Source organism: Lytechinus variegatus, chromosome 2 (genome assembly GCF_018143015.1).
Source record: "Lytechinus variegatus isolate NC3 chromosome 2, Lvar_3.0, whole genome shotgun sequence".
NCBI lineage: Eukaryota > Metazoa > Echinodermata > Echinoidea > Temnopleuroida > Toxopneustidae > Lytechinus > Lytechinus variegatus.
In genome coordinates this window covers 66,454,449-66,466,753 of record NC_054741.1, presented here as the reverse complement: position 1 = coordinate 66,466,753, position 12,305 = coordinate 66,454,449, and the positions used below count along the sequence as shown (strand labels likewise).

The 12,305-nt window shown below is 36.8% G+C and overlaps 1 protein-coding gene across 1 annotated transcript in view; it reads left to right on the top strand.

Moving 5' to 3' along the window:
• The window catches only part of LOC121408714 (solute carrier family 43 member 3-like), a 27,790-nt gene extending 15,797 nt beyond the window's left edge, over nucleotides 1-11,993 (top strand). The window contains exons 3-10 of the mRNA XM_041600320.1: nucleotides 3,496-3,619; nucleotides 3,993-4,085; nucleotides 4,770-5,070; nucleotides 6,037-6,219; nucleotides 6,993-7,106; nucleotides 8,475-8,664; nucleotides 9,088-9,211; nucleotides 11,020-11,993. Of these exons, the coding sequence (XP_041456254.1) occupies nucleotides 3,496-3,619; nucleotides 3,993-4,085; nucleotides 4,770-5,070; nucleotides 6,037-6,219; nucleotides 6,993-7,106; nucleotides 8,475-8,664; nucleotides 9,088-9,211; nucleotides 11,020-11,142 (1,252 nt within the window). The 3' untranslated portion in view covers nucleotides 11,143-11,993. The remainder of the gene's footprint in view (nucleotides 1-3,495; nucleotides 3,620-3,992; nucleotides 4,086-4,769; nucleotides 5,071-6,036; nucleotides 6,220-6,992; nucleotides 7,107-8,474; nucleotides 8,665-9,087; nucleotides 9,212-11,019) is intronic.
• Nucleotides 11,994-12,305: the final 312 nt, after the last annotated feature.

Sequence of the window (12,305 nt, the reverse complement as noted above, 5' to 3'; positions counted from 1 at the left end):
CTAGTTCATGAAACTTGGACATAAAGTTAATCAACATCCGTCATGAGTTTCAAGCCACAAGACCAAGGTCAAGGGTCATTTATGGTCAATGAACTTTGGCCAAGTAGAGGGTATTTGTGAATGCCATCAGGTGCCATGAGCCTAATTACATCAGGAGGGCTCAAGATATTCGTTCGACCCAACCCATTCGATTTTTTTTCAATTTGATGTTGCTGATTGACAAAAATGTATGAATATGATTCAAAATCTAACACTGATTCTAGAAATGGTAACTACTGAACTTCCTTCGCCCGAATTGGGAAGATAAATAAGTGACTTGGAACTATTTTTTTGACTGGCGGACTAATTAGGGCTATTTTACTGTTTCAGTCGATAAATTTGATCCATTCATAGTTATCTTCATAAATGGCGATTTATTTTTAAAATGAGCTGGCTACGGTACCCTTTCCTGGTCAGATATGGAATGCCAGATATATATCCTATCCAATGGTAGTAAACATTTCACCCTCTAATTTCACATTTATTTTTTATGAATTTTTCAAAAGTGCCATTTTAACACACAAGTCTATGGGAATGTTTTACGCGCGTGACACCATCATCACTTTGAAAGTCAATGGATTCTGATTCATGAAACTAGGACAAAAGAGTAATCAAAACTGAACATCCTGTGCGAGATTCGGGTCACATGACTAAGGTCAAAGGTCATTTAAGGTCAATGAACTTTGCCATGTTAGGGGTATTTGTTGAATTACCATCATAAGTCTGTTAGTGTATTGGTCTAGTTCATAAAACTTGGAGTCTTGGACATAAAAGTAATCAAGTATCATTGAACATCCTGTGCGAGTTTCAGGTCACATGGCCAAGATCAATTGACTTTATATACACCAAAATATATTTGGTGTATATTGACTTGAGAACGGGATGTTTTAGTTCAAAATGATTATATAGCTCATCAAATGGACAATGCGAGCACCAGGAATGATAACACATCATAATGTTTCATAAAGTTATGAAAAATACAATATAATATAATATAGATGATATAACATAATCCTTTTTCTCCTTTTCCCAAGGTTTTTTTTTTGTCAGCTGATTGGATAGTTACGTCACTTACTACTGCTGTTTTTTTTGTGGTCACTCACAATATATTTTCATGATTACCCAAGCTAAAGAAAGTAAGGGAAGTAAATGTGAACCAGGGACGGAAGGTCAGATTTGTTGATCAGTAGTTGAAATATCTGTATTGTGGATCGAACAACTCTATAGTTTACGCTGAATGCTCACGAGTCTTTGCAAAAAAAACAAAACCATTGATCTCGGTATGCAGACACGCAAGCAGAGGTGTTTATCGGGGGGGGGGGGGGCAGGGGATGTGGTCGCCCGGGGTGGTTGCCCCCAGCGATAATATCCGGGCAAACATCGATTTGTCCCCCTACATTTTTAAAACTTGAAAAATTCATAACGATTATACAATGCAAATGTATTTCTTATTAAAAAAAAAGGGAAAACACTATAAAACCTTTAAACTTGTTATAAATTCTCTACCAAACATGCACATTTGGGGCGCAATTTCACAATGTTTCGTGTATTGCGTCTCCAGGATAACAGCCCATTGTCGAATTAAAATGGGAGAATGTTATTCACATTTTCCATCAATCTCATGTTATGCCTTATTCTTCGTTATTATCTTTGATTTTTTATTTCTTCATAATTATTACTTTTTCAATTATTCATTTATCTGTTATTTTATTTATTTATCTATTTATTTATTCATTTATTTATTCATTCATTCATACATCCATTTATTTATTCATTCATTCATTCATTCATTTATTAATTTATTCTTTCTTTCTTTATTGTTCAACTTGTCCGCTTAATGGCCCTCTGCAGCCTTTAACTGTTCTTCCGAGGGGTCCAGTAGCCTACACATATATTTAAAAATGCAAACAATACATAATCATTAAAAGTATAAGTACAACTTATATGTAAGAAAAACTATATCAAGAAATAGCGGAATTGGATATAGTAGGGGGTAGCACGCAGAAAGTGATTAATCCTTACATACATGTAAATGCCCATAAATGCAGAGTAGAGCTAGTCTGCAAATGTAGACCCACATCTGCTGTGTGTGATGTGTATCACAGCTGATTCAAGGAGTCTGCATAGAAGACTAGGTCTGCTGTGGCTCTGAAATATAGCTCGCTTCGCTCGCCCTTTCAAGCTGGTTTGCTTCGCAAACCAGCAGCAGCGCGCTTCGCGCGCTAAGATCCCACCTCACCAGTTATTCAGAGTCTGCATATCAGACTAGAGGAGAGTTAACATGGTTCTATATGGAATCCCCGACGAGACATTGCAATTAGACGAAATATTTAAGAAATTCACGATTTCGCGAATTTTGTAGATTTTCAATAAATTTTACTGACCTGATAACACAGTGACTCAATGACCAAACCAACTGAAGAAGTGATTCCATGGAAGAAAAATCTGCCATTTTCACAACTTTCTGCTGCCCAAACAAACGAGAAACTTTGTTTCAATTTGTTTTGTGGTACTAATATTGTAACATGACCGTTTGTACACTTCCAAACTCATAAACTCAGTCTCCGATGAAGCACTGGCTTTACTTCCCAATCTAATCTTTTGGGAAGTTCTGCCAATGTACCCACATTGGATAATCATAGAAATCAACCAATCAAATACAAGGAAAATGGTATGAACTATGAAATGAACTAACCCTATTTAAAAATAAGAACCAATCAGAGAATAGAGAAGGGTGATCATGAGTTAAACTGAATCCTAATGAGAATTAAACAATAAGACCATGTGGAGTGGAAAGCTAATGGAAACCCAGGAAGCATGACTGAGGGGAAACTGAATAAAAGAATTAAATGCAATGAACCTGTGTTGTTATGTGAGATGTATTGTGGAGATGGAATGAAAGATGAGATCATGACAATATTTGTAGACTGTGAGGATGGACGAGATGAGTTGGAATGGAAATAAACAAGTTGAATGTAAACAACAAAGTATGGAGAGCCAAATGTAAGAGTACAGATTAAGTAAATGAACCCAGCAAAATTTACTTTTACAATATAATATAATACTACTCATGGGTAGTCTTGTGGGGAAAAATGACAACCAAGAAATATGTTGTCCACGGGTCAATTCAACCAGGGACAAAATATTTAAATTCGGGTAAAAAAAAGTCTCCACCATCTATGGCACGTTCTCGTCGAGAAATGTTCTGACACATAAAGAGGGCCTCCAAAGGGTGAAAAGTGCCCCTGTTGCTCCCCAACGTGGATCCTTGCCTGATATTACCACTCCACTTCCACCGATAATGCTAATTCCCGGTGTTAATCATTATTAATTATTTGATATGCATTAGGTTTGTATCCAGGTGGACGTAATGAGGAAAATGAGGTCTCCTTCATGCATAATTATGTTTTCTATCACCTTTGCTATATTAACTGTATCTTTTACTTTCTTTTCCAGTGTTGGCTGTTTAGTGAGTTATATACTTCTAGCAGTGGCTACTCCTAAATCCTCATTCTTATTATTCCCTGCCATGATCATCCTGACATCATGCGGCAGTGTTCTCCTCACCGCAAACCAACAGGTGAATTTTCTTCTAAATGTTTTCTGAAGACCTTCTTCAGAGTGACATCTTCGTACAGCACCCGCAAGAAAATCGTACGATCTTTGTAAAGTATATTACGATTGTGTCTAGATCGAGGGTGAGGAGACGGCAGCACCATACATATTTAGATCATGTCGTAAAGGTATAACCACTTACGATGTCCCTTACATCGTATATCAAATCGCGAAGGGATCGTACGATGTCCGCCGTCAAACGTGACCTGATATGTATGATGTTTATACCTATGAGATTAATGCAGTATAAACCATTCATAAGTATTTTAATTTGATATCCAACAACTTTTTTTATAGAGATCATGTTCATTATACTCTTCCGCGTGCTTTTATCACAGGTGGGTAATCTGTTTGGTAGAGGAAAGTCCACAGTGATGTCATGGCTGAATGGATGTCTCAGTGCATCAGTCATCGTATTCTTTCTTCTCAAGGTGAGATGGACAAAGAAAAAACACAAATAAATGTAAAAATTAATTTAGGTTTACTCAATTCAAAAGAATGCTTGTATTTAGGACAATGCTAGAGTCACGCCAACGAACTCCCAACTGCCCGGCATGCCATTACCAATATCGTATACATTTTAGTCGGTCTTCAGTCAGGTGCGTCGGTATGAATGTGGCATATTAAATGGTGATAGTGATTTTATGTAACCATGTTGCCTCTTTACGAATTACCCTTTTGGTTTTTCTTTTTCAGTGCTACCGCGACCCTGCAAATCATAGTGCGACATTTTTTCTTCATTTCCAATGCGTAAAATACGAAAGATTGCTCTCTATGATTGTTTAAAATATCAAAATAAAGGAGAAAAAGAGAAGATAGGGGAAGGGGGTCATTGAAAACAGCCTGCATGACTATGCAATTTCATTATAAATTGGGATTTTCTGAAGAAAAATATTACCTATAGCTTCAATATCCCCATCAATAACCTGGTGTCACCCTTCTCCTTTGTGGTTTCTCTATCATCAATCCCACCTTTGATGTGATCTCTCTATCAACGAGTCACCATGCTCATGACGGGTTATAGCTATCACATTCATTATGCCTGAATTGTATAACCTTTTCTTACAACGTTGTTTTGGTTCCTATGCCATTGCGTCTTGTCTTGTGTCTCTCAGATAGCTCATGATCACGGCATACCTGCTCAACACTCGTTCATTTTCCTTGCCGGGATTACACTTTTGATGCTCGTCAACACTGTCATGATGCCAAAGAAACGTATCCCATGGCCACTTCCAGACGGATACCGCCTTGGGACGTGCCTACGGGAACAGCCTTCATCGGGATATGGCGATATCAGCAAGCAGAGGAAGTCTGGTCACCTGAGGGGCACCCACGATCTAGGACACACGGACGAAGCCAAAGGGTCATGCCCGGACGGGAAATCCACCACAATCAAGAAACAATCTCATTTTCATGGTAAATTATTTCGGGTTTAGCAACGCCATTTTAAGGCTGACCAAGATAGAACCTTTTCATAAATTGCTGACTTGAACATCGCAGAATTATAGTGAAAAACACCTGACCTTTTGATGATTATAATGATAATGATATGTCAAGGTGCAGGCTTGTAAAAGTAGCTGATCTGGTAAGTATTTTGTATGTGATAAAGTATCAACAAAAGTATCAACCAAATTCTGCATGTTTCACTGCATATACATGTACATTGCGATCATCGCGGGTGTAATTTGGTCTTCATCTTCTTCTTCTCCTTTGGTTTGGCTGGCAACCAGTCAAGAAATGACTATTTTGCCACTACTTTTTGGAGCTTTTGGAGTAAATGTGTGTGACGTCATAATTAGTCTTACTAACAAGCGCTTGCGATTTTAAAAAATCTTGAAATACTGTTGGGTAAGGATGCTTAAAGACACATGTCACGTATTTGCAAAACTGTGACTTTTGGTGATTTACCGGCGTGCAAAATAAAGTGTAGATCCTACTCTTAGAGGACGCGTTTTTGCGTAGGGACTCAAAACGTGACGTGCTTACATGAGTAAACGTTGCAAGCCAGAATGAATTTTATCCGAATTTTATCTCGGTGCTACTTTTAGATTATAATTAGACAGAAATTATGTTGCTAACAGCTAATTATTTGTCTTTTAAGGTAACAGTGCTTCAATATCCCCCCTTTCTCTGTATGTCTTGAAATCTGCTACAGTCATGAATCAAATACATGTATCATGTTGGTTATAATCGACGAGCTTATGCCACGTTATGTATTGTTTTTTAAGTGTAATTTCTGTGTTCTTCCACAAAAAAATGTTAATACTAGCGGGAGTGTGGCCACATTATCTAAGCTAGGAAAAGACCTTCACCCCTCCTCTCCTCCTCCCCCTTAGTTGCCCTACATTCAACAGTTTATACGATCTCATTTCATCCATACAGATATCCAAGAGTGGGGAGAATCTTTAAAACGCCAGAGGTACCCCAACTTTCGAGCCTGTGTCACTTCCCTTCTGTTCTGGCTGGTCGTCCACTGGTTTGGTTTCATACAACTTAATGTTTTATTCCTCTTTGGTACTTTTAATTCACACATCTCAAGACTTGCTGGTGGTGATTTGAGAGTTGGTAAGCTGCCATTTATTTTCAAGTTCTTAGAGGGAAAGGGTTTGGTGGTAGTATAGTAAAAGCAATAGTAGTTGTTGCTTGATATGCAGGCCTATTGAAATTATACAGTATTCAAGTGATAATAATAATGATAAATAATATTATAAAGCATTTTAGACTGGAATTGTATTAGTTAATAATTTATTGCAGAGAAATACCGTTTAATTGACTTGTGATTATGAATGTTAAAAAGGAAATTGGAAATCTACTATCCTTGTATAGATTGTACCAAATTCATCTTATGACCGACAACTGAAATATAATTTCCAAATTCAATCCTCTACTTTAAATGTGCATTTTTTGTAAATAATATTTTTTTCCTTTACCACCTTCATTATTATGGCAAACTTTCGACTGTGATTATGTAACATGTTGACAGATTGCGCTCTCACTCATGGACCTATCCACGGAGGATTAATCTATTGTTACTGGGGTTCCGAGCATTGTCACAGCACCCCCAGTAACAATAAATAATCCTCCGTGGATAGGTCCATGCACTTTCCAACCACAGAGTAATCCTACTTAACACTTTTTTAGGACATAACACTCATATTCTTTTCTAATAAGGTCCACATAATTTACCTGGTTTATGTATAATAAAATAGACGATGGAAGAAGCATACATTGACCAAAAAAAACACGCACACAAAAACGTGTGATCTACTGGAGAATTTAGATCAAGCTGCATCTTTCTCGGATGCCTATTTATTTTGTATTCCTTTTCATTTGTACAGTAAGTGGCTATACCGATGTTTTTCTCCTGCTGCAAATAATTCCGGTGTTTTTAAGTCAACCACTCGGTCTTCTTATGGATCGCAACAAAGTCAAATTATGTCGAAAAGGGGATGGTAGGTATATATTCATATCAATGAAGAACTATAGTCATACTTAGATTAGCGCATCACCCGACTGCCTTATTCACTACATTGGTCAACGGTAAATTGATTTTAAACATTCTTCATAGAAGCAATATGACCAAGAAAGACAAGGTTAGCAAATGGGCCATTAAAAAAATCACTGTTGCATGCGTGTTGTTCGAAATAGCCACTGTCAACCATGGGCGGAAATCTGTCCCTAGAGGTAGGAGGGGCCAGAGCCTGAAAAATTTGACAAGCAAAAAATAAAGAAATAAAAGGTTATCACCCAAAATGTAAGGTCATTTAGTCCAAAATACGTGTATTATTTCGATTGTGAAATTATTTTTTTTCTCCATCATAAAAGACAAAAAATAGTAGGGGGGACATTTGATATTGTGTCCCCCTATTGTTTTTGGTAGGGGGACACGTCATCCCTGTCTCCCCCACCCCCCGGGATTTCCGCTCGTGCTGTCAACAACATATTATAAAGGAATGTAACTTTGCTTTTGCACGTCAATCTCTGTGTCTCACTATAGGCTCAAAATAAAGCAACTCTTCTGCAGTTTTATCCTTTTTTAGATACATGGAATTCCCAATATTACTCTGATAATTGTTTCAGATAAGTGCTTTTGTGTGAAAGTTCTTATCACTACTATATGCAATATATTGTAAGTAACGACATGACTCCCAGAACTTCAGACTTGAATTCAAATATATCTACTTTCTTCCATTTTGTAATAGAAGAATCCCATATTTTCAATGATTTTGATAGTGATAGTGATATTTTGATAGAGAATAGAAGGAAGAAGGCTTCGTCCTGGCCTGCTAACCTACTCTGATAAAGGTCATGGTGTATTGCCAAAGTAATAGAGGTTTGATTTCAGTATTATACGCATGACTGTAGCAGATTTTTTTCTGTGGGAAAATCTTATGCAAGATGCATAATATTTTTCGAAGGAGACATAAAAAAATGGAAGCAAAGCGACCGAGCTGCATGGTCTTTGGGGTGCTTTTGCATTTTCTAATGTGAAATAAATGGATTTCGTGTTCACTTTTGGTGAATTTTGTGAAAATTTCTGGGAGGTAATTGCCCCCCACCCCCTGCTGAGAACGAGGAGGGGGGAGAAGATGTAGAACAATATAGGAACAAAAAGCAGAATAAGAAGATGAGGAGGAAAATGAGAACTTGGCAGCAAGAGATGTTGCAGTATTCAGGTCTAAGTAATATCCAAGTTTACACCCCATACCCTTTAATAAACAGAGATGATGAATGGCCCAATAGAAATATTTACTACTGGAATGAAAAAAAAAAGTATTGAAGTAAATATCAGCGCTATTATAACAATTGTTACACCTCAGGTGAAAGCCGTGGACCGTTTGATGACCTGAAGGATATATGTCTCCCTCTAGCGTTAACAACCATCACATCCATCAGTTACTCGGCATGTCTTCTTGTGCCTCACCTCCATGTGCAATACGTAACTTTTACCCTCGTTCTAATTGTCATGTCCGTCCTATGGGGTTATCTTTCTGCCACCACGGCTATCATGTGAGTATTATGCTGACTGTTTTGCGCGGGGGGGGGGCATGCGCTAATCATGGATGACGTCCCGTTGTTCCCCTGCCGTCAAAATAGAAATACAACTTCAATTCGTTTTTTCATCCGATCCATAAAAAAGTCGCATGCTCAATTACAGAACGAGAAAAAAAATAGAAATTCTATTAAGCAAATTAAAAAAGGGATTTGCATTTTAAATACACTAAATGACTGAAAATTACATACTTAACAACAAACAAAAAATAACAACGTCACAAGCCCACTCAGAATATTATTCAATAGTATCGAAATACATTACAAATTTGATAATCAGTTGGTAAATAAGTGACAATACGATGATCGTTACATGAGTGAAGCAGTGATGGAAGTAAGCGATTGGGTGACAATAAAGTGTGTGTGTTATTTTTACGTCAGATTTCCTATGAAGATTTTCTCTACCCTTGTTGGATCGTTTCGCACTCTCGGAGGTATCATCGCCTTCCTTCAATTTCCTCTCTTTAGGATGATACAAAACTACCTACAAAACGATCCTTCCTATGTGAGTAATTAGATGCTTTCATTACCCTATTCGCAACGATTTTATAAGACTACAAACAACCAGAACATTTTCTTGGTGCTAAATCATCTTTAACAGTTTTTTTTTTTATTCCTATCCTACCATTCATGCGTAGCTAACGAACATCTCTTCCAAACATCCCACCCTTTCATAAACCCCATTGAAATGAATTAGGCGGCTAATACCCCTTTCATAAACCCCATTAAAATGAATTAGGCGGCTAATAGCAGCATAATTTGGTCGTAAAATTGGAGGAGGACAAGAGTTATCCGCATTACTCTGATGCTGCTATTATCCGCATAATAGCAGCATCGGGACAAGATTTTGAGTTTATGAACGCATTTCCAAATTATGCGGATAATTGCCATGGTGCGGTCACAAGGTCACCCTTTTCCAACACAACCGCATCGGAGGGGGCGTGTCCAGTTGTCATGGCAATTATCCCCCTTTTTCAGGACGGGCGCTCGTAAAAATAATGCGGCTTATTTTCGGAGTTTATGAACGCAATTTTTATTGAATTATCCGCATTACTCTTAGGCGGCTAATTGGAGGATAGGTTTATGAAAAGGGTATAATAGCAGCATAATTTGGTCGTAAAATTGGAGGAGGACAAGAGTTATCCGCATTACTCTGATGCTGCTATTATCCGCATAATAGCAGCATCGGGACAAGATTTTGAGTTTATGAACGCATTTCCAAATAATGCGGATAATTGCCATGGTGCGGTCACAAGGTCACCCTTTTCCAACACAACCGCATCGGAGGGGGCGCGTCCAGTTGTCATGGCGATTATCCGCCTTTTTCAGGACGGGCGCTCGTAAAAATAATGCGGCTTATTTTCGGAGTTTATGAACGCAATTTTTATTGAATTATCCGCATTACTCTTAGGCGGCTAATTGGAGGATAGGTTTATGAAAAGGTATGTGTCTTTTTTATTTTTAATTTCCTCATTTAGCAATTCATCAGTATTTGTAAAAAAAAATAAAATAAAAATACACCCTATTGGCTAGTTAGGTGTATTTTAAACCAGATTTTTAACATTGTTGCTTTTGCTGTTTCGATTTTTATTCATTATTTTGCTTAGTCCCCCCCCCCCTAAAAAAAACCCAGTCTATTGTCCCGCCTATATTGAGCCCTCGAGTCTTCTTTTTTCAGAAGTAACGCATGCTGATTTGAAAACGCTTTTCATAGAATATCTTTATTTGTTCATGGTTTGTAAATAAGAACATGTATGTTAAAAATGAAATAACAGTGATAATAGTGAAACATATAAGAAAATGCAATTCTTGGATAATTATGTTGCCTTACTTTAGATACTACTCTGTAATACTGAATTATTTGGTTTATCCCCTTTTCAAATTGTATATTATGCCCCCACATTATAATATTGATCCTATAGTGATAGTGGTAACATTGGTGACACAAATTTTTAAATTCACATTTTAAACAATTTCAATAAATTAACAATTGAATGAAACGGCAATTAAACATCCTTTCTGAACTTGGGTCTATGTAATTCTGATAATATGAAGGTGGATTGGAATAAAAACAACAAATGAAAATCAAGATCATTCAGCGTGGACGGTAAAAGTACCAAAGTTTTATATGTATTCTGTTCTACGAGACAGATAAGACAATCACTTGAACTTTTCGTGTGCCCCAATCATATCCATTTCAAGAACCTTGAACTTTCGAGGTATGCCTATATTAATGATAAAAAGATGACAATCCCCGTCATTTCTTAATATTTTTCATTTCCTGTCTTTACCCCTTGTTTTTGTTACATGCAGGTGATAATAGGCTTAATAGTTGCTGATATCACAACATTTGCTCTTCCGGTCTACATTTGGTACTTCGTCAAGAAGCAGGCCAAAGTTGGCCGGATGTCTGCCACCGAACAAGTTAATGTTTAGTTTTATAGTCCATCCGCCTTTCCAGATCATTTTTATTTGCTTTCTTCCTGTTAAAAATTAGTTTTTCTGATTTCCATTTGTTAATACAACTGCTCGTAAAATCCGCTGCAAATTAGGTTAATGTCAATGTTATTGTCATGATAACTATCATATGTTTTGATTATGGTTTCATTAGTTTCCCACACAGCATTAATGACTACCAGGGTCATCAGACGTCCCTGATATCAAGGAAGAGTCCCGTATTTCAGCAATTAGTCCCTCGTCCCGTATAACCCTTTATACCCCGGACGCCGTTTTGTCCCGCGTATTTCACGATATTCATGTGAAAATATTCAGGCATTACGTTTATTTTTTGCATATAAACAAAGACGGTGTATATTTCATAATGAGAGAGATGAAAATAAATAAAAACGATGAACTCCAACTCGTATGAGAGTATCAAAGTGATGACGTCGCAAAACTTTTTTTTGCATTTCTGCCTTTTTATACCATATTTTGGTATAGCATGATAGAATAAAGTTAGGAACCAGGTATATAATGACTTCAATGCGGCTAATTGTGTATTCATGAGGTCATATTTCAGGCCCCAATAGACCGATTCGCGCCAAATTTTGGTAGTGGAGGTATTTTGTCATGCTCTACCAAACTATGTTATCAAAATGCAGAAATGGAAAATTGAAAAAGTGATGACGTCATACTTCGGTATTCTATTCATGACCAACATAATCTGTTTACATTAACTCTGTATTTGAGCAAATAATAGAGGAGAATGAGCATAAAGACTTAATTAAGAATTAAGCAAACATACAACGAAGAAAGAAGAGTAAAAAAAAAAAAGATAGCTCTAAGCGCTATAATGAGCGCATTGTTCTGTCTTTATTTAGCGCATTATAATGGTTCATATTGTGATCAAATCACATACCTGATTTTATAAAGTTTTTTTATTTAAATCCAGATGATGATATTGAGGAAATTGATGATCTATTGTATTTTCCAAACATGGCATGAAATTTTAAATTGAAACCGGAAATAGCATTTGCGTTTATTGTGAATTATATATACATGTATACATACATTTTATATTGTACTTAGAATCTAAATGAATACTTGTGGTATATTTTAATGCATTTTCTATATTATTGAATGCTATATTTTTATTAAAA